This window comes from Natrix helvetica (assembly GCF_964273705.1).
Source record: "Natrix helvetica genome assembly, chromosome: 2".
NCBI classification, from domain to species: Eukaryota; Metazoa; Chordata; class Lepidosauria; order Squamata; family Natricidae; genus Natrix; species Natrix helvetica.
The window spans coordinates 24,507,713-24,531,347 of NC_138552.1; the positions used below are offsets into that span (position 1 = coordinate 24,507,713).

Here is a 23,635-nt window from a genome sequence, read left to right on the forward strand (position 1 = left end):
CTACTAGGGATGGACTGGTTCCATGCTCTGGGTCTATTTGTTTCGGGGATTCACTCCACCCAGTGTTCTTCTTCCCCTGGGGATGACCTTTCTTTCCTTCTTTCTGAATTTTCTGATGTTTTCTCTCCTTCTCTGGGCTGCTATACGGGCTCTCCTATCTCCCTCAACCTTGATCCTACTGTTGCTCCTTTCCGTCTCAAAGCCCGACGTCTGCCCTTTGCCTTAAGGGCAAAGGTAGACGCTGAAATTGATAAGCTTCTCGCCCAGGGGGTGCTTCAACCTGTGGACTTCTCCTCTTGGGAGACTCCTATAGTAGTTCCCTTGAAGTCCGACGGATCCGTAAGGATCTGCACGGACTTTAAGTCGACTGTCAACAAGGCCCTTCAAACCCATCCCTATCCTGTTCCAGTTGTGCAACATGTCTTGCACACACTCGGCCAAGGCAAGATTTTTGCTAAATTGGACCTTGCGCAAGCGTATCAGCAGCTCCCTGTTGACGACGCCACGGCGCTTGCGCAAACAATCGTGACCCACCGCGGCGCTTTTAAATGCAAAAGGCTCCAGTTTGGTATTAGTGTCGCCCCTGGTATATTTCAAAGTCTCATGGAGCGATTGCTCCATGGCATCCCAGGCGTCACTCCCTACTTTGACGATGTCCTGATGGCTGCCCGAGATCGATCGGGACTCGCCAAAGTCCTTCACGTCGTACTGCAGCGTTTCCGTGAGGCTGGATTCCGCCTTAAGCCCTCTAAGTGCCAGCTGGCCGTTCCCTCCGTAGAATTTTTAGGTTTCCTCATTGATCGGCATGGCGTACGTCCCTCCCCCTCTAAAATAGAAGCCATTCTTTCCGCCCCCACTCCATCAAATAAGGTTGAGTTACAGGCCTTCCTTGGCCTCCTCAATTTATATTCCTCTTTTATCCCTCATAAAGCGTCTCTAGCAGAGCCTCTCCATAGGCTTTTAGACAGCTCTGCCGCCTGGACATGGACTAGCCGCGAAGCGCAGGCACTCGCGGCTGTTAAGGAGTCCCTCACGCGTCTACCTGTCCTGGCACAATACAATCAGTCTCTTCCTCTGCTTCTTGCTTGCGACGCCTCCCCCTTCGGCGTCGGGGCTGTCCTGAGCCACGTTTACTCTGATGGCTCGGAAGCCCCTATTGCCTTTTATTCCCGCACTTTGTCCAAGCCTGAGCGTAATTATAGCCAGCTGGACAAAGAGGCACTGGCTGCCGTTGCGGGGGTAAAACGTTTTCACCATTACCTCTATGGCCGTCCCTTTTCCCTCCTTACAGACCATAAGCCGCTGTTAGGCATCCTCGCTGGGGATCGCCCTACGCCACCCATCCTCTCCCCTCGCATGTTGCGCTGGGCGGAATTTCTGTCCGCTTACAATTACTCCCTCATCTATAAGCCCGGCCGTCACATGGGCCACGCGGACGCTCTTAGCCGCTGCCCGCTTCCTTTGCCTCTTTCCGACCCCGCTCCCATTGAGTCCATCTGCCTCCTGGACGACCTCCACTTGCCTATTACCGCCTCTGACATTGCCCTGTCTTCTCTCTCCGATTCTACCATCTCTGCTGTCCTTAACTACGTTCGCAGAGGATGGCCTCCCTCCTCTGTCGAAACTCGTTTTCTTCCCTTTTACCGACGCCGCACTGAGCTTTCTGCGCTCCAGGGTTGCCTCCTGTGGGGCCACCGTGTGGTCATCCCTGACCGGTTGTGCCGGTCTGTGCTTGCCCGTCTTCATGAAGGGCATCCAGGCATAGTCCGGATGAAGTCCCTGGGTAGGGGGTATGTCTGGTGGCCCTCCACGGACACGGACATTACGGCTTGGGTACAACGTTGCACCCCATGCCAACAGGTCCGTCCCGCCCCTCCCTCCACCCCCGCTCGCGAGTGGGAACATCCTAGGGCTTCGTGGAGCCGCCTCCATATAGATTTCATGGGCCCCCTCGCGGGCACCTCTTTCCTCCTTGTTATTGATGCCTGGTCTAAGTGGGTGGAACTTTTTCCTATGCCCTCTACTACATCTGCGGCCACTATTCGCATCCTTAATTCGCTGTTCAACACTCATGGATTGCCAGACATCATTGTCTCTGACAATGGCCCCCAGTTCTCTTCCCAGGAATTCCAGCAATTCCTTGCTGGTTTGGGCATTCGCCATGCCCCAGTCGCTCCCTTTCACCCTGCGGGGAATGGCCTGGCTGAACGCGCTGTGCATTCTGCCAAGGAATCGCTTGCCCGCATGGCTAATCTTCCTTTATCCTCCCGGATTACCACCTTCCTGCGATCCCAGCATTCCACCCCGTGCCCCTCACAGGCAAAAGTCCTGCTGAACTCCTCTTGGGCAGAAAAATCTGGACTACCCTGGACCGTCTACACCCCCTGTATTCCTCTTCCCCCCTTCCTACCTCTCCCCCTCCTAGGGCTTTTCTGGTGGGTGAGAGGGTTTTTGCATGGAACTTCGCGGGTGATCCGAAGTGGGTACCCAGAAGTATTGCGGACATAACAGGGCCCTGCTCTTACAGGGTCCTACTCGGCGATAGACGAATGTGGCGGTGCCACATAGATCAGCTGCGGCAGCGAACTGACGATGGGTCTCCGGATAGACCACCAACTCCGAGTAGACCAGGCCCTAGCAATGCCGCCTGCTTGTCCAACGATAACAACGCAGCTAGCTCCTAACCCGTTTCCCCCACCACGTTTAGATCCGTAGACTTATCTTGTAACGTTGGTGCACCTCCCAGGGTGGGGCCTCTGGAACAGCTCTGCCTGCCCTCCGGACCGAGCCATCCTTCTACGTCGACCACAGCCACTCCTTCCCTGCGAAGATCTCTGCGCGTGCGCCAGCGTCCCGGGTATTTACGGGACTACATCTGCGCAAACCAGGGGAAAGGGGTGTTGTGTACCGAGCCGGTCCACCAGTAGGTGGCGCTGCGTAGACCTTCTTCCATTGGCCCATACATCCGGCGGGAGAATCCTGGTTACCCTATTGGTTCCCCGACTGACGGCGTTTGTATAAATTGCTGTCAGCCGGGGATTGTGTATCTCGGTTTTAGTCAGTTACTGTTGCTTTTAAATAAAGATTAACGTCCAGCAGCCTTCTTGTATCTCTTTGCCTTGGAACACAAAACTGACATCCACAGAGAATGAGCATTTTATTTCCTAAAGACTATCACTTTGTGCTCCTAAATTTCTAACACCGAAAAAGGTTATCCATTCCTATACTAAAGCAATCCTGTGCTTACTAAACTGACCAGGTCAATTTGGGACACCTAACAGCTGTATCAGCAACATCTTGTGCCTTAGCCGTATTTGCTTTCTTGCTGTTCCCTTCTCTTTGTACATATTTGATACACAATAATTGGGACACAATTAGCAAAAGTACCTCCCATTCCATGCAATAAAGTTTATCTTTAAATGATATTGATTTATTAATCTAGAAATGTACTCATTTTGTATCCCTCCATTTTGCTTCCTGCCTAATGTAAATGGCCTCTGAAAGGAAATGCTGTGCTGAAATGAACTGATACATAAAAAATGGGGTCACCAAGGAAAGGACATTCAGTTGTGCTTACTGCACCATGCATTTCTTTATAGGGAAAACATTTAGGTTTATGAGCCACAGGAGATCATCTTTTCACCTTAATTTACCTCCCAGATCAATATGTGAATGTCTTGATTAAAGAGCAGATGGTTCACAGAAAAAAAATGCTGCTGTTTTAAAAGAAATATTCATGCCCCATGCATGACATTACTCTTTAACTCCCCTGGGCGTCAATAATTCATCTCCTCTGTTTATTTTACCTACATCAAATTCAAATCCACCATCAAAGATATTTGCATTCTTTCTGCTTACACAGCATCACAGTCAAATGAAAGAATGACTGTGCATTCTTTGTCTTATCCATTCCTGCTACATCTCAACAACTTTTCTTCTCTAAAGCATTCTCTAAATATATCTCGCAGTGTATGCCTTCAGCTGCCACCACAAAGGCCTTGTTTCCCCAGTGCAGGAAAATTCAGAATTGTTATAACTTTGGTATTCCATCTCTGTCTTGTCTTGACTTATAATGACATCCTTCAAGCTTTGAAGAGATCTCTTGATGGGACAAGGCATTTTTCCACCTGGGAAACTGGACCACCTGCAGATTCTTTCTCTTTCTGACTGCAAGGAAATCTACAATAGATAAAGTTACTGAGAACAAAGAGATGGCAGCCATATTCACTCCCAAGTTCTTAAGTATTGCTCCTATTGAAACAATTGCAGCTCAGTGACGAAATACACATTGCTATGAATTTAGCAATTTTTCAGTGGAGAAAAAAGACATATTTAGCTCTAACCAGCCAATCAGTTCATTGTATTAGATACAATGACAACAGTCTAGTCTAGAATACTTCCAAAAATGTTGATCTACTAATCAACATTTACTAATGTTGATTACAACAAATCTACTAATTTGGGATCCATTTTGTAACCCTATATATGCAATATACATTTTAAAAATCATTACTAGAATATTACTAGAGTTTCTTTTTAGCCAGCTTGTTTAACAAAACAAGGTCAAATTGTAGTTAATAAAATGTGAAATCCAGAAAATGCATATGTGACATTGTCAATTATCCCTCCTATAATACCGCTGTTTTCTTTAGGGATATATGATCCCTTAGCAGCAATCAGGACCAGAGGACAAAGAAGATTTTAGGATCAAACCAAAGAGAAGGTTACATAGGGACACTTGAGCAAAATTCTACTAAGATAGGATGCCCTCTTGTCACCTTTATGTCCGCCTACACTCCTTCTAGAATGCTAGAAGCTACAAAGAACATTGATTGGATGTTGTTGACATCATTTTCCTCATCGTATACGGATGTCTTATTTTCATTATTTGAAGCTCAAACATTTAGATCACTTTTGCCCACAAGGTGCATACTTTAAGCCAGCTGATGTTCCTCAGCATCACTCAATATTCAACAAAGGAAAACAGTGTGCTTATTTTGTGAACATAGAGTTAAACTTTAAAAGGAAGCCAGGTGTGCAACCTGCTTCAACAGAATCTCTGGAGGCAAGACTATGGCATTATCAAAGCATGCCACTACAAAATACCAAATGCTAAGAATGTCAGCTTTCCACATATATTACCCACAGGTGAGATATTCTGTTCCACCATCAAATAGATACTCTTAGAAAATATGCCAGGGTTGGGATAAAATATAGATGTGACATCAAGTCATTGAGAACAAATATCCCCAAACATATATTTTTGGAGTATAAGACGCACCTTTTTCCCTTAAAAAGAGGTTGAAAATCTGGGTGCATCTTATACACTGAATACAACATTTTGCTCAATTTTGCCCCCCCCCAGCCCCCACGAGCACTCTCTAAACCTCCTAAAGGCTGCTCCTTTTTTGACAAAAAAGGGGCCCGTTTTCACAAAAAATGGGCCTTTTTTGCTTGATTTTGGGGGCCCCCAGGAGCACTCTACAAGCCCCCAAAAGGCTATTCATGCCCTTTGGGGGGGGGAAACGGGCCAGTTTTTGTGAGAAAGGGGTTGTTTTTGGGAGGTCTGCAGAGTGCAAAAACTTTTTTTTAATTTTCCTCTTCAAAATCTTGGTGCGTCTTATACTCTGATGCCTCTTATACTCTGAAAAAAATGGTATATGCCATCCCTCTTGCACCGCAATTATTCTGGTTTTGAGAATATAGAATTTTTAAATTTATATTTGGTTTTATTTTGAAAATATAAGTAATCTTTGAGAATCTAGAGGATTTTTTCCCCTTAAACAGACAGAGAGGGAAGGAAGGAAAGAGGAGAGGAAGAACATCCACCTGTAACAATTTGGGATTTATATTTTGTTATAGCTCTTAGCTATAGTGTTAAAAATAAAATGCCATTTATTTCATTTATTTCAACAGCTCAGAGGAAGTAAAACCCTAACTTTAATCTATTTAGAATCCCTCTGGAACACTAATGTGATACTGTATCATTTTTTTTCTTATTTTTTATCTGTGTTTCATACTAAACAGGGTTATTTCTAAGACCTTGTTATCGTAAAACATAAAACAGTAATAATAAATACTGTTCAGTTGTAAAAGGGCAATACCATTTTACTGAATCAGAGCACTGATCTTTTACATTTTATAATCCTGTGGAGTTCCCTTCTGCTTTGTAATTCATTTCCAATTAATTCCAGGATTTTAGAAATAGAAAGACTTGCTATAATATGAAGCAGCATGGTCAGTGTCCTTCCAACATCTGGAAATGCTTCCAGAATAGAACCGGTGGTTTAGTAAAACAGGCAATTCTCTGAAGAGTTTGAAACAATTTAGCAGCACTTTGGCTTATAGATGAAGATTATTTTAAATATTTATTTTGTTTTATTTATTTTATTATTTGTTTTGTTTTGTTTATTATTTTATTTATTTTATTTTATTATTTATTGTATTTATTTATTTATTGTATTTATTTATTTATTGTATTTATTTATTTATTTTATCTATTTTATTTATTTTATTTTATTTATTGTATTTATTTATTTATTGTATTTATTTATTTATTTATTTATTTTATTTATTTTATCTATTTTATTTATTTTATTTATTTTATTTATTTTATTTATTTTATCTATTTTATCTATTTTATCTATTTATTTATTTTATTTATTTTATTTATTTTATTTTATTTATTTATTTTATTTATTTTATTTATTTTATTTATTTTATTTATTTTATTTATTTTATTTTATTTATTTTATTTATTTTATTTATTTTATTTATTTTATTTATTTTATTTATTTTATTTATTTTATTTATTTTATTTATTTTATTTATTTTATTTATTTTATTTAGTATTTTATTTTATTAGATTTTATCACCGCTTTCTGATATTAAAAAACTAAAAGTGACCAGACTTGAGTCGTTTAATATGCAAATTTACAATTTTTGCCATTGTGAAATGGCATCAGCAAGTACTGTGGTCCACTTGGCAAAAGAAAGCTCATGACTGTATTGATTGGAAACATGCAGAAGAGGCCTTCATCCTGCAATGGATATACAATGGCCAGAATGATGAATTTGCCATAGAAATTAAGAGGTTATGAAGTATTTGGATGTAAATAAAGGAAGCAGAACTGTACTTCCTGACTTTACCAAGACTTCTCATGAGCACTGTAATTCTTTTCTCCCATCATTTTATTCTGATGAGGGAGAAAAATCTCTGATGGGTATGTTTGGGTGGGGGAATTGTGGTGGATTAAAATGTGAGGGAGAATTTGTGTCACTTTAGGAGAGCTGTCTTGTGCAAAGGGGTACATTTCTGCTTATGCAAGGTAGCTTTGAAAATTAAATTTAAATAATGTATAGTTAATAACAGGATAAAAATCACTGAGACAGAATGCAGGCAGCCCCGGAGAAATGGAATAACCATATTAATTCTCATTCCCCACCCTCCATTCTGAAAATAAAATGTGGGTACTGAATTATTTAGGCTAGAGTTATGAAGGTGTGGGGGAATCAAGTCTAATTAATAGCCCTTTGGTTGTATGAGGGAGTTGAAGAGAGCACCTGCAGTCCTTTCTGCTCTTTTGCTCAACTGTTTCTCTTGGCATGTTTGTCAAGCTTTATTTATGTTCCATACAGCAAGACAATAAATTATCTTACACTTTGTATTCTTCCCAAAATGAGCTGTAGAAGTACTCCCAAGCAACTGTACAACAGCATCAAGGATCAAGTGCAGGGGTAGGCTGCTGTGGGTTCGCAGGGGTTCAGGAGACCCTCTAGCTAAGATTCTGTGCAGTTTGGAGAACCCCCAAATCCCATTCCTGGCTTCACCCCAACCTTCCCAGGAGTCCCCATTCAGCCCTTTTTGGATGCAGGTAGGTGCAGGGTGCGCGTGGAGGCTCGGGGAAGGCAAAAAGCAGGCCTACCAGAAGTTCCAGAAGGACGTGCAGAGCCTGGGGAGGCCATTTTTGTCATCCCGGAGGCCTGAGGGAAACCTCCGGAGCCCAGGGAGGGCAAAAAGGCCCCACCTGTCATAGTTCAGAGGCTGACTAGGCCATCCCCATTATGGCCGCGCCCACCCAGCAACCGGACAGAGAGCCCCTTGCTAAAAAATTTCAAGCCCACCCCTGGTCAAACGGAACCAGTAAGACAACAGTGCACTACTGTATTTCACATCTTTCCAAATCCTATTTCCTAATGTTAAAATGACACCATGACTCATCCCCTCATTGAATTTTTAAAAAAAAAAATATCAAGAAGATGAGTTTGAAAATAGCTGTTCGGCTGTATTTTCTACTGACTTTTGGTTGCTACTGCAATAAAAACAAGATAAAGTACAGTTCATTATTGATTATGAAAAAGTTGAAGCCATTATATACAAAACAGTAAGGACATTTAAAATTACTAGCATTACAAACAAGTCAGTACAAAAAATGGGATGATGCTATCATTACAAATAAGCTCTGAAGTACTATATTATTATAGAGCTGTATGAATGCACAGCTGGTCAAACTAATGAAGTTATTGTGTTGATTTATCCTCTGTAAGAGCTGGTTTCAAGATCCACACAGAAAGCTCATTTGCATGTCCCACTACTATGAAATCACTTTTGGGGGGAAAATACGACAGATTTGGGTGCTTCTAAAACTCCTTTTTGAGATCAGGCTAAGCCATCTTTTCATTGACAAGCAAGGATGTTTTTATTAATAGTTTCTGGTGTAGAAACTGACGTATGGATTTTAATCTTCTTAGTGCTTTTATTTATTTAATCTAGCAAATGCTGTTAGGCATTAAATTAATTTGAAATAGAACACGTTTAAACTTCAGTTATAATGTCTTCTAATTATATTGTTATTATTTTGCCTGTATTTTATTCTAAGGTTGCTTAAGGTTTTTTTTTTTTAAATGAGAAGGCAGGTGATAAATGTAGCAAGCATCTCATTGTTAATTTTTCTAAACATTTTTTCTCACAGCATCAATATTATTATGCTGAACCTCTAACAATTTTTACAGTTTTCTGTAAAATAGCTCATAAACCATAATAGAAAGAACTAAACAATTGATAGAATGAAAAAAATAATTAACAAGGTGCAGTTCATGCCTAATATACCAAGAATTCTCACTTGTCTTAATGTAGTACCACTACTATCATTTTAAAGCAATGGAAGGCTGAATGAATATCTAGAAGAGAAACTTACCTCTTCCCACTGATGGATATATCTTATTAATCTTGAAAGTCGTAGCAAACGTAGCAGACTGAGGATTTTTGTGAACCTCACAATGCGAAGTGCTCTAGCTGTCTTATAGACTTCTGAGTCCATTCCTTTTTCTACAATAAGAAAGATATAATCCACTGGTATGGATGAGATGAAGTCAACCACAAACCAGCTCTTTAAATAATTCATCTTGATTACTTTGGGGTCTAGTATTATTTCAGAGCTATCCTCATTAACCGTGCCAGTTCTAAAGTTCATAATCAAGTCCAACAGAAACACAGTATCCGATGCTACGTTGAAAATAATCCATGGTGTGGTTGTCTGTTCTGTGAAGAATGTGATACCAACAGGTATTATTACAAGATTTCCAACCATCATGATAAGCATGATTAAGTCCCAGTAAAACCTAAGAGAAATAGAGAATGCAGTTGTTAATCAAAGCAACATGTAAATGGCCACTTATTCTCTTCTGTGCATATAGGTTTTGCAGACAGAGCTTTAACAAGAAGAAACTAGATTGGACTCAATATTTATTTCATGAAATATACAAAACAGAAATTGAAACCATCCCTTCACAATTATTCATGTGCCTATGATTGCAGGTCATATCTGCAAAATATCTCCCCCCCCCCCCAGGGGTTTGATGGTACATTTTTCTGAGAGTCAATTTTCATTGGTATCTTCAATAGAAATATTTCCTGTTCACCAAGAACTAACTTGAATAACATAAATTTGCTTGGAGCTAACCCTTTAAAATATCTTTTCATTGTAGTTACATGGAAAGCATTGATAATTGCAAGAAAAGACATTTCCACAAAAAAAAATCTGAATGCCTAAACTTCAGAAGCAAAATAAAAGCTTCAGATAGCAATCAGGAACATTAGCATTAAGATAATAAGCTATGAGAGAACCATTGCATTTTTAAGGTTTACCATTTTAAAAAAAAAAAACTTCCAGAAAAAAATGCAATTTAAAAGAACAGAAGAATAATGAGGATCTGCTCAGCTTTTTTCACAAAAAATATATATACTATGAGTGTCAACAAATGATTCACCTGGTTAATCAATCTGGTCTTAGAATTGAGCTGATTTAGATTTGGAATTTCACCAGAATTATAGTCCAAATCAAAGAGTTGGAGAAAGTGTCAAACCACTTCCATGTTATTGTCAAGAAAGTTGGATGGACTACTATCCATGGATCACTTGTAGGCAAGCTTGGCTCAAAAGAATAACAGTGTTCCTTAGACTTATATACTGCACTCTCTAAGAAGTTTACAGAATCAGTATATTGTCCCCAACAATCTGGGTGCTCATTTTATTGACCTCGGAAGGATAGAAGACTGAGTCAACTTTGAGTCAGTCAGAATTGAATTCCTAGCAGTGGGCAGAATCAGCCTGCAATACTGCATTCTAACCACTTGCCACAACAGGAATAAATATTCTCCCATTCACAAATAGCATATATCAAAGCAATTAGAGTCATATTCTATTTTTAAAAATTCTGCTACATAAATATATTCATGTATCTGGCTAAAGTAACTAAAGTTACAATCCTTTTCCCACTTACCTAATCAGCTTCTCTGAACTGCATGAAATGTATTATTGAGTACATGCCCTGGAAAAGGAATAAAGTTCTCTTTGCACTTTCTCTGAAGTACTGCTTATTTTTTGACCTTATTTTTGTATTAGTGTATAACAGTAGCCCTCCATTTCAAAAGGCCATGGAATAAACTTCTCTGTTGTTGAATTTTATTTTACAGGTGGTTTCTGAGTAGTTATGATTGAGATCCCTTACATCTCTTATTGCTGCCATATTGTGCAATGTTTGCAAAGGATGTAATTTTCTTCCTCAAGGAAGTAATATTTTCAAACAATTGTATTAATATTACAATACAAAAAGTAAAAAACTTTTACCTTAAAAAAACTGAAAAATATAAAAGGAAAAATGAGAAGCAGAAGAAAAAAGCCATAAAGAAATAAAAATGAAAATGAAAAAAACAAATAAGGACTGACTTTCCCTTCATCACTAGTACAAACAGTTTTAGTAAATTATCACCATCTCTACAATCATTACACTCTTCTTCCCATAACTCACTCTTAACTAAACCCTAAGGACTTATCATTCATTCCTAGTCAGCAAACATCTATTAAGGGCTATGAGAAATCACTACATAACTATTTTAACCTCGATCAGATAAGGCAATTCTGGATTCCCTCCCCACACTTTTAAAAAGTTTTAATCCCTTAAAATAATGATCTTGGACTTGATTTATTTATTTTTCTCACAATGTGTGTTGGCAGGGGAGCAGAGGTCGACCCTGAGGCCGCTCACTTGTGGGGTGCCGCAGGGGTCGGTCCTCTCGCCCCTCCTGTTCAACACATACATGAAGCCGCTGGGTGAGATCATCCGTGGTTTTGGGGTTGGATACCACCTGTACGCTGATGACACACAGCTGTACATCTCCACCCCAAACCACCCCAACGAGGCCGTCGAAATGATGTCCCGGTGCATGGAAGCCGTTCGGGTCTGGATGGGGGACAACAGACTCAGACTCAACCCCTCCAAGACGGAGTGGCTGTGGCTACCGGCGGCCCGGTTCAACCAGTGGACTCCATCGCTGGCCATAGGGGGCAAACAACTGCCCCCTGTGGAGCGGGCGCGCAATTTGGGCGTCCTCCTCGATGCCCGGCTGTCGATGGATGACCAAGTGGCAGCCATGGCGAGGGGGGCATTCCACCAGGTTCGCCTGGTGCGCCAATTGCGCCCCCTATTGGACCGGGATGCCCTACGCACAGTCACTCATGCGCTGGTGACGTCTCGCCTGGACTACTGCAACGCTCTCTACATGGGGCTCCCCTTGAGATGCACCCGAAGACTACAGCTAGTTCAGAATGCGGCCGCGTGGGCTATCATGGGGAGGACCAGGTACTCCCATATAACACCACTCCTGCGCGAGCTGCACTGGCTGCCTGTGGTTTTTCGGGTGAGTTTCAAGGTATTGGTTACCATCTTCAAAGCGCTTCATGGCATGGGACCTAGTTACCTGCGGGATCGCATCTCACCTCATACATCCCTGCGACCAATCCGCTCCCACAGGGAGGGACTCCTCTGGGTGCCGTCCACTAAGCAGTGTCAACGGGCGGCGCCCAGGAGTAGAGCCTTCTCTGTGATGGGCCCAACCCTCTGGAATGACCTCCCCCCCCCGATATTAGAATTGCTACCGACCTCCGCTCCTTCCGACAGAAACTTAAGACCCACCTGTTCCAATTAGCTGGCCTGGCTGATTTATAGTCCCACCTTCAACCTCCTGGCAAACACCTTATTTCGGGGTAATTTTTAAGGGTAATTTTAATTTATATTTGAATTTTAATCTATTGTACAGTGTATAACCTACCTCCTCTGTCTATTTATGTATATCTACCTATATTTTTGTATTTACATTGTTTTAATATGTCTGTACACCGCCCCGAGTCCTGTTTAGGAAAGGGTGCGGTCTATAAATTAAAGTTTATTTATTTATTATTTACTCTCCTCCCAGCAAATCTGTTTACAGTTCTCTTTTATAAATTCAGTAAGAATTTACTAAATCACTCTTATGAATTAATACTTGCATGTCCTTTTCAAATATCAAGAGTTTAATTAGTTTCATTTTTATATCCAGTGTGTTTGTGAAATAAAGGTAGATTCTCTAGCCTGATAAAGATATAATATAAACCCACCTTGCTACTTTAAAGGAATTCAAATCTCCAGAAACAGTTGGATTACAGCTAAACATTAGAAGAACCATCTGACTACAGTGGTACAAGTACCGCTAATTGCAATCTTTGAAAACTCTTACAATATGACAGCCCTGGTGGACTTCTGATGAGAAGGTTGAGGAAATAGTGAAGACAGGAGCATATGCAGTAGTAACAATAGTTTTGCTATATGTGATTCCAGCAGTCATGAAGCCACTCCACTCTGATTGAAGCAGATCCAGACCCCAGTGCATCTTGCCTGCATCTACTGACAGTATCTTTGACTCTGAATTCCAGCCACCAAGACCTAATCAAAGGCATTGATAAGGATTCTGTCAATGTTCCAACTGATGAACTCACCCAAAGCAAGCAGAGCTGAGACGATTCAATCTTTTAATGCAAAAGTTTATTGAGTACACCATTTTGGCACAGATGAGGGCAAAACCAGATCTGGCTAATTCCCATGCAAACCCACATACTCAAAATATAGGTTCTCCCTCTCCCTATGAGACCAGATCACATTATCCAATTGAGTCTCATTGTATTGCTATGAGAAAGTCTTTGGCTCTGGCAAAGTGTCACTCTGCTGAAGTGTCTTTGGTTCTCAAGGCTGTCTTCTTGATGTGTGGAGCCTATATTCTGTCTCCTCCTTCCATCCTCTCTCGTTCGTTGGCAAGCTGAGAAGTGATAATGGTTGCAACAGCAAAAGTGCACTTCGAAATTTGACAGATTCCACAACAGACAGCAGAATTCTGTAGATGATTGCCAAGAAGCAATCCAACAAGAAAACCCCAAAGTTGAAGAGTAAATTGTCACAGTTGTGTATTAGGTAGAGACTTAGTGCAGCTGATTTATTGGCCCCAGTCTCTGAGAACAAATCCTGTGAACAACTTTTGCAGCCTCAACTTTGATGTGTATATCCTGTTGTGCTCTGGATTCCACCTCCACATGTGTCCTGTCTTTTCCTTTGAGTTTGTAATTTGCTGATTGGATTCAGGGTTTCAACCTGTGCCAAGTCTGTGATTATGTTTACAGCTGTTATCTGATTCTGCTGACAAAAGGGGCCCTTTTCCTGTAAAGGTTCTCCCTGAGCTTTGCTTATCACTAGGCTATGGCAGGTATTCAGCTTGCCATCTCATGGGCTGGTGTCAGCACCAAAAGTAGAAAACTGATGAGGTACCAGCAAATTGAATAATAGTGACATAGGTCTCCTCTTCATAGCCTTCATATTCAAGATGCAGAAGAAAGAAAACCTGGGAGATAGATAGATAGATAGATAGATAGATAGATGGATGGATGGATGGATGGATGGATGGATGGATGGATGGATGGATGGAGGGGAGGGAGGAATTGAATACACATGTGTACACATGAGGCTACTAGAATGCTAATTGTCAAGCAACAGGTCTGTGAAAACTTAGAAAGGAATACTACTATTTACGAGGAGTTACACTGGATTTGTCCAGAACAAATTATGTAAAACATTTTTTTTACAATCAGAGACTAGTTTAACAGACCAGAGGTGCTATAGAAGTAATGCATTTAAATTTGACCACAGCTGGGACCACATTTTCCATTCTAAGCAAGTCAGTTGTTAATGAGTTGTCTCATAAAAAGCTTTTTTGTTGCTATTGGTAAGTGAATCACTGCAGTTCTTAATTGCATCACGCAGTCTTTAAACAAATCCAGTTTCCTCCATTGACTTTGCTTGTCAGAAGCCAGCTGCGGAGGTCACAAATAGCAATCATACAATCCCAGGATTATAGTTGCCAAATGCCTGAATTTTGATCAAATGACTATGGGGATGCTGCGACAGTTGTAAGTGCAAGGAATGGTCGTAAATTACTTTTTTCATTGTTGTTAAACTTCAAACAATTGTTAGAGGAATGATTAAGATGACCACTACCTGTTATATATAGCAGATGGTACTGAAGTTCAATGAATTTGCAATTGGTTGAATAACTGCACTCTGGAACTGATTCTTTAAAAACCTGAAGAGATGTGCTTCACACAATTCAGCATTTTTTAGACTGTTATTGGGTGATTGTCTATTCTGTACAGTGTGTCTGACCATTACAATTTAAAAAGGCATGATAAAGCTAAAGCAGTATCAGATTGTAAGAGAATCTAGAAACCAAGATTTATGAAAAGTGGTTCAAAGAGATGGGCATACATAGCTTGCAAAAAATATCAGACAATGACCGCAATCTATAGAGAACCTAACATTTTTTCACATATTAGAGTTTGGGGATCTGTTGTGCACTGAAACTGACAACCACTAAAATATTGTATTTAAAAGAAGGAGATTCAACCTAAACAAGAGGAGTACTTTTCTCATGACAGGAAATGTTAAGCACTGCAGCCATTTTCTTAAACCTGTTCCTCAGCAGCAAAAGCTTTTCAAGAGAGGGCTGGATGGCCATTTTTTAGTGATAGGTTTGTGGAATACTATATGAGCAAGGACTTGCGGTCAGGGGAGGCAGGGGAGGCAGAGCCTCACCGCTCTCATCATGAAAAGAAAAAAAAGGGAAAAGGGAAAAGGCGCCGGTGGTCCAATTCCCCGCCTTACTGAGTCAACATGAAGGGGACCGCGGAGTGTGCTCCGCCGGCTTGGGCTCCGCTGTCCCCTTCATGTTGACTCAGGAAGGCGGAATGGGACCACGTGTGCTGGAGGCTGAGGCTGCCTCAGCCTCCTGCACACGTGGTCCCATTCTCCGCCTTCCTGATGACGTCACCAGCCTCACCAGCCATAAACCTCACTGCACGTCACTGGATATGAGGCAGCTTGAAGGACTAGATAATTAATGAAGTTCCTTTCAACTCATACATTCTTAGTCTTTAATTCACTCCTTATAGTGACAAATTTACGCAGATTAAAAGACACTCCGTATGTCGTCTTACGTACTTCTTGCAAAATTGTTGATTTTCCCAGCGGACATGCAAACAAACACTTGGTTACGTTGGTGAAAAGTTTTGTATTTTTTAAATTGATGAAGTTTCAGTAGTTTTTCTGATGTAGAATACATGCAGAGTTACACAAACATATTCAGGTTCTGTTCTTTCTTCCTATCAATGATTGGCATATGGAATGACTTTGTCATCGTGCCACAGAATTACCTTATTATCCCATGTCATATTTGAAGGGTTAGGTGGCATTTTTCTCAGGCTTCCTGTCATAAGCTATTAAGGTGTTGACATTAAAACAGAAATTCCTGCTGTTAACCATGGACTTTATGGTAGACAGAAACAATTCATTCTTGGACAACTTCAAATAAGTGCAAGTCTCAGATATGGTACAATATTTGAGGAAGAATGGACAATGTATATCACATATATTGCACAAATAGGGAAAGTTTCTTATTTTGCAGTCAGAAATCTATTTTGATAGGTAGCATTCCCCCCCCCCCAATATACGGATAAATTAGATCCAGTATTTACTATAAATGTGATATGCAAGTGATTGCAAACCTTTTTCTTATGGCGTGCCAAAACTGTGTGCCACATGCGTGCCTAGTCAATCTCCCCAGCCAACAACCCCTCCCCGCACATGTATGCACAACCCTCAGGCTCTGGGGGCTTTCCTGAAGCCTGGGGAGGATGAAAATGGCCTCCCCCAGCATCCCGAAGGCCCTCTGGAAGCTGGAAACATGTCATTTCTGAACTTCGAGTTGGCCCGTTGGGGCCATTTTTCATCCTCCCCAGCCTCCAGAAGCTTTCCTGAAGCCTGGGGAGGGCGAAGACACCTCTGGAAGGGTGAAAAATCAGCTGGCCAGCGTGCACATGGACACCAGACCTGACACATGGTGTGCCACCAAATATGGCTCCTGTACCACCTGTGGCACGTGCCATAGGTTCACCATCACGGTGATATGTGGACATTTAGTTTTCATTATATATTATAGTGTCATTATATTTGCATAATCATGATTTGGCAGTATATCAATATCAGAACTACTGGAGATGATTCTCATCCTTAGAAAGCAGTGACGTGCAGTCAGGTGAGGCAAGTGAGGAACAGCCTCATCGCTCTCATCATGAAAAAAAAATGTAAAAGGAAAAAGCTGAGCTAGTTTCTGCCTCACCGTGATGACTCTGCTTAACTGTTAAAAAAAGCCTCTAAAGAAGCGCCCTCTACTATGAGGCAGGACACCTGCATGCCTCCTCTAGTCTGACTTTAGGCATTTTATGATCACTCGAGCAGAGTTAAGCAAGGGTTAAAAGCCTAAAAATTCCTGACGTAGGTGAGGCATGCAATTCTCCTGCCTCATAGTAGAGGGCGCTTTTTAGAGGCTTTTTTTAACAGTTAAGCAGAGTCATCCACAGAAGCCAGGCAAAGAGCCATGCTGTAGCACACACACTTTCCCCCAGCCTCTTTCTTTTGGAAGGCTCGGATTGGCTCCCCTCTGGCTTCTCTGCCTCTCCTCTCACTCCAGCCTGCCAGCAGGAGGTGAGTGGGTGGGCTTTACTGCATTCCAGGCATTTCCCACCCAGACAGCAGGCTGCATTTGCAATGGTGGAGGTGTTTGGGGAAGGCAGCAGGGGAATGGGGGGATGGCAGAGGAGCTGGTTTCAAGCCACTGGAAAAGATATCCAATCCAATATTTGAAACCTACCACTGTGTCAATGCCTCACCAGCTATAAACCTCACCGCACATCACTGTTAGAAAGCACGATGTAGATATACTAGCATGGGGATATAACGATGATATGTAAATCTGAGGTCATTGGTGGCTTGAGGGAATTCCCTCCGTTTCTTTTAACTTTTTAACATCTTCATTTTAACCTTGTCTTAGTTCTACTTTTCTTCTGTTTTTAACTATGTATAAGTATAATTTTTATTGTCATTGTACTTAAATACAACGAAATTGGTTTCTTATGTGTGTCTTAATTGTAAACCAGATACACTAATGTGAGATGAACTGTGTAGAAATTTGATAAATAAATAAACAAATAAATCATGATGTAAGGCCATGTTATTTTAGTTTAAATATTTTGTCCTGTTTTGTGTATTAAGATAAGTAAGACAATTAAAATAATCAGACTCAACAAATAAAACAAATCTTATGAAAATTATACATAAAGCATCAGAGATGCCAAACTGGTAAAATATTTGATTGTGTAAGGCAACAAACAATGGGCAGAAACAATGAAGCTTCTGCAACAAAATAAAATCCTTAAAATTTTAGAAGAATATTTCAACCAAGTGTTTATAGATGTGGTGTTAATAACAACAGGGTACCCACCAAAACTTTTTGGAGTTTACCAGTCATCCTTGTCATTTTATTATTATTGTTCCTCACATCGCCAGATATTCAGACTGAATATGGCATTTTTGTCCACTTATCAAGTCCTTCCCAAGGACCTGGGACAGTCAAATGTTGATGTTAAAGGTATCATCAGATGTTGGATTGTTTCTATGTAAAGCTGCCTTTTGCAATTGACTAATGGTGATTTTGTCAATGCTGATGGTATTCGAGTGGTACTCTAGTTGTCTTGGGATTGAACCCAAGGTGCTTATTACTGTTGGTACTATTTTTGCTTTCTTTTACCTCATTCTATTTCTGTTTCCAGGTCTTGGCATTTTATTGTGTTTCTCTTCTATTCTTCATTTTGCTGTTGCTGCTGTTGTTTTAATTTTTAATTTTTAAGTGAACAGAAAGCTGCAGAAGTAAAGCATTAGCCGCAAGCATAACCTGTAATCTGTTTGGATTCCACATTGACCCTAAAGACTTTTTAGAACTTAAATATGGTAGCGGTTTGTAGTTGAGAAAATGCCTACTGCCCTGATAAAAGATAATAGATATAGGGAACAACCTGAGAGTAAAAAATGTAGTTTGAAGTGACTTAAAATATCTCTATTGCATTTCTTTTAACCCACAAGCACAAATGATGAAAGACATCTATTTAAAATAATTGAAAGACATTATAAATTCCAAAATTTTAAAAATCGGAATTAGTAGTAATAGTTGTTGTGCTAGAACAGCAACTTAAGCTATTTTTTGAGAAAAGTATCCAGTCTTGTTCCCATGACATTAGAATGCTGTTTTTAGAAATATATAGCACAATTCTGTGCCACAATTCAAGTTATCTGAGCACATCACTTATCTTTCCAAATAATGGGAAGTAACTGTTCTACTTTATTCTGCACTATTCAAAGTCCAATTCAAGGACTGGGGTACACACTGTTGGATTCAGAGAAACTGGAACACATTCAGAGAACAGCAAGAATCAAGGGACTGGACATGACCTTTATCTCTAAAAGGAGAGGGTCCTTTGAGGATATGATAGTAACTCTTTAAATGTTTGAAGATGGCCAAGTTCTCTTTCCCATTATGTCAGAGAGCAGAACATGACTTAATGGTTCTCTGTTATAGAGAGATTCTGATGGAATATTTTGTATCAAATTCTAAGGACAGTTATGGACCATAATCAATAAATGTTCAGGTGTCTAAACTTATCTGTATTCTCATAAGCAACACTAACTTTAGGTGCTGGAAAAAGAGTTCCTACTTTTAAAAAAAACATTCAAGGACTTTTCAACATCAAGTAATTAATGCTGTCAAGTTCCCTGCAGAGTGAAATGTTACACAATTCCAAGGAGCATTATATTAATTCAGAAAAATGCATATTGCTGAACGATATGAATGCTTATGTGTATTTAAAATGCCAGTAGCAAAGTTTTCAGAACAGTTTCCTACAATAACCTTTTCCATCCTACCCGTAGTTCTCTCCAGGAGATGGGCTGGATGGGTTCCAAGTCCCATACTTCCAGTAAGCCTATCACTTACTAAGTATTTCAGAACCTGGCATTACACACATTTGAAAGTGATCAGATTGGAGAATTCCATCCTATAGTTTCCTTCCTTGCCCTCATCACGACTTTACCTTTCAAATCTGAAATATATTAATAAATCAATGTTTCCTTACCACACAAAAGGGAATCACACACTCATAATAAGGAATACCTGAACAATAATGGTAAGATATCCTATGGCAGTGGTGGCAAAAAAAAAATTCTTTGGGTACCAAGAGTGCGCACACACACACCGACAACCATAATCTAATGCCTCCCTGCAGGCCCTGACCCTGCGCATGAATGTGCAACTCCCTGTGCTGCTCCCGTGCATGCCCACGCAACCCATTTCAGTACTAGCAGGCCTCCCTGAAGCCTCCTGGGACCAAAAACTGGGCGTGGGGGGCGCTATACCCCCCACCCCCAATTTTGAGGCTAGCAGGCCTCCCTGAAGCCTCTTGGGATCAAAAACAGTGTGTGTGTCACATCCCCCACCCCCGCACATGTAAGCGCGACCCCCACCCCCGCGTAGAGACCTGAAAATCAGCTGGCCAGTGGGAGGCACATGCACATGTGCAGTGGAGCTGACCTGGGCAAAAGCTCACGTGCCCTCCAGGTGCCATCTGTGGCATGCGTGCCATAGGTTCGCCAGCGTGCCATATGTTCGCCAGCACAGCCCTACGGTCTGTGATATAGGTTTTTAAAAGCTGCTTATTTACCTTATGTCAGTAATGTCTTTCCATTATTATCATCACCATTTCATAAGATTTCAAATGAGGTGGGCATTCCATGAGATGTTTTGTCATTTAAAAATTATTTTATTATATTGTTTTATTTTTGGAATCTGTATCTTCAAAGATAATAGTAGTTTCCCCACCCCATCCCCAAATATAAATTCACTGTTCTGTAAGTATAGTGATTTATTTTTACAAATACTGAATTTAGGATATTTGTATGGTGAGGGTTGTAATGAGTTGCTTGGCTCCAAAAATGAACAACAAAGTAATTATCTCATTCTTAGTTATATCTCTGGTATAACTAATGACTATCCTACATTCTACAGGGCTCTAAAGATGCCTAAGTTGTAAAACAACTGGTGACTTATCAAAATCCATAGGCACTTATCAAAAGCTTATGGTGAAGTTGAGCAGGTTCACTCTTTTGGAAATACTGCACACTTTCAATCGTTCCTAATCTACATTCAGAGATTCCTTGGAACCGAAATGGTTATAATGAAGTGCCATGAGATTAGGTCAAGGCCTGTCACAGGAAAGTAAAGATTTATGAGGTGGCTAATTAAAAGGAATGGGTGTGGAGGATATTTGCATAAAGCTGCAAGATGATCTTATGAGCTCAAAACTCATAGGCCATCAAAAGAATACACTGCTTTTTCCCCCAATTGCTTAATAACACAGATCAGCAGAAATTTTATTTCCACATATATATGTTATATTTTATGGCAAACTCTCCTGAGGCAATTCATAATATATTTAAGACATTAAAATAAATCAACCTTTGTATCATTAAATCCCCAAGAAATCTGAAATATTAACATGTTTAGAATATTGTTGTACAATAGATTTTAAAAAACATAAAATATTACAAAAAGTAAATCAGCAACAAAGCAGTTTTAGCGTTTCTTGCTGTGAACCTGTAACAAAACATTAATGGACTATAACTGCATTACAAATATTTACTGTTTTCTTTTCTCCAGATTGAAAGTTTAAGATAAACAACAGCAGTTCTCTGGGAATCTGTTGAGTCAGAATTTCAGTATCACTCCCTACTGATCAAATTCATATTTGAGTGCATATGGCCTAGAACAACAATTTGAAAACATAAAGTTTTCACTCTAGAATTCTGTATGTTGCATTTTCCCTTGGCTGACAATTGGTTGTCTATTTAAGGAGTTAGAATAATTCTCATTCTATATCCTGTCTATACTGTGTAAAGATAGATATTTACTTACATTGAAATGATAACATGAAAAAATAAACATTTGGTATATTTTTCCATGTGGCCAAACACAAATCTTTTTTTTTTCTCTTTTGTGTAAGTGAATCATTGTGGACAATTTCTTCAAATTGGTTTAGGGAAAAATTACTCCTTCTGAATTCAACCTATGGGCAGAAATTATTTCAGAAGACTAGCAACAATTGTTTTCTTTACTTCTTCTGTATCTCTAGCATAAACCATAATAGTTTCCAAAGCATCTACAGATAGTCCTCGAGTTATAAACACTTATTCAGCAACTATCCAAAGTTACAATAGCACTGAACTAGAGAAATTTACAAGTAGTCCATGAAATTGTGTCCCTCACAGCATTCCCTTGGTCATGTGATTGCAATCCGGTATGCAAGCTTGCAATTAATAATAATAATAATAATAAATTTGGATTTATTAGCCGCTCCCTTTCCAAGTAGGACTCGGGGCGGCGTACAATGGAGCATATAACATAAAAAATATATAACAACACCAAACGTACATACATACACAACACACATACATACACGGAGGAGGAAGCAAATTACATCAATAGACAGTTAAAAATCTGCTTTAAAATACCCCAATTGTAAAAACCCAATAAAATTAATATTTAAGAACAATTTACAAAACAGTTTGGAGGAATGGGAAAATTACGATTGCGATTGAGCCAGGCCGGATAGTTGAAAGAGGTGGGTCTTCAGCTGTACACGGAAGGAGCGGAGATCGGAAATAATCCTGATGTCACGGGGGAGGTCATTCCATAGGGCTGGGCCCATCACAGAGAAGGCTCTGCTCCTGGGTGTCGCCCCCCGGCACTGTTTGGCGGACGGCACCCGGAGAAGTCCCTCTCTGTGTGAGCGAATTGGTCGTAGGGATGTGTGGGGCAGGATGCGATCCTGCATATAACTAGGCCCTGTGCCATGGAGCGCTTTAAAGATCATAATCAAGACCTTGAAACGCACTCGGTAGACCACAGGCAGCCAGTGCAGCTCGCGCAGGAGAGGTGTTACAGGGGAGTATCTAGTCCTCCCCATAATCACCCGCGCGGCCGCGTTCTGGACCAACTGTAGTCTCCGAGTGCATCTCAAGGGAAGCCCCATGTAGAGAGCATTGCAGTAATCCAGGCGAGACGTCACTAGCGCATGGGTGACTGTGCGTAGGGCATCCCGGTCCAATAAGGGGCGCAATTGGCGCATCAGGCGGACCTGATGGAACGCCCCCCTTGCCACGGCTGTTACATGGTTATCCATGGACAGCCGGGTATCCAGGAGGACGCCCAAATTGCGCACCTGTTCCATGGGGGCTAGTTGGACGCCCCCGATGGCCAGAGATGGAAGCACCTGGTTGAACCGGGAGGCCGGAAGCCACAGCCACTCCGTCTTGGAAGGGTTGAGTTTTAGTCGGTTGCCATCCATCCAGACCCGTACGGCCTCCAAACACCGGGACATCATTTCGACGGCCTCATTGGGGTGGTTCGGAGTGGAAATGTATAGCTGAGTATCATCAGCATACAGATGGTATCCCACTCCAAAACCACGGATGATCTCGCCCAGCGGTTTCATATATGTGTTGAACAGGAGAGGCGAGAGCACCGATCCCTGTGGCACTCCACATGTGAGTGACCTCCGGGTCGAACTCTGCTCCCCTGTCAACACACGTTGCGTCCGACCAGAGAGGTAGGAGCCAAACCACCGTAAAACGGTGCCTCTGACTCCCAGCCCCTCCAGCCGGTGCAACAGGATACCATGGTCGATGGTATCGAACGCCGCCGAGAGATCTAATAGGACCAGGATAGAGGAACAACCCCTATCTCTGGCCCTCCAGAGATCATCGACCAATGCGACCAAGGCCGTCTCCGTGCTGTGCCCGGGTCAGAAGCCGGACTGGCGCGGGTCTAGATAATC

At 41.1% G+C, this 23,635-nt stretch overlaps 1 protein-coding gene across 1 annotated transcript in view; it reads right to left on the reverse strand.

Moving 5' to 3' along the window:
* The window catches only part of HCN1 (hyperpolarization activated cyclic nucleotide gated potassium channel 1), a 187,967-nt gene that overhangs the window by 132,464 nt on the left and 31,868 nt on the right, over positions 1 to 23,635 (reverse strand). Inside the window, exon 2 of the mRNA XM_081944075.1 lies at positions 9,198 to 9,621. Coding sequence (XP_081800201.1) covers positions 9,198 to 9,621 — 424 coding nt within the window. The remainder of the gene's footprint in view (positions 1 to 9,197; positions 9,622 to 23,635) is intronic.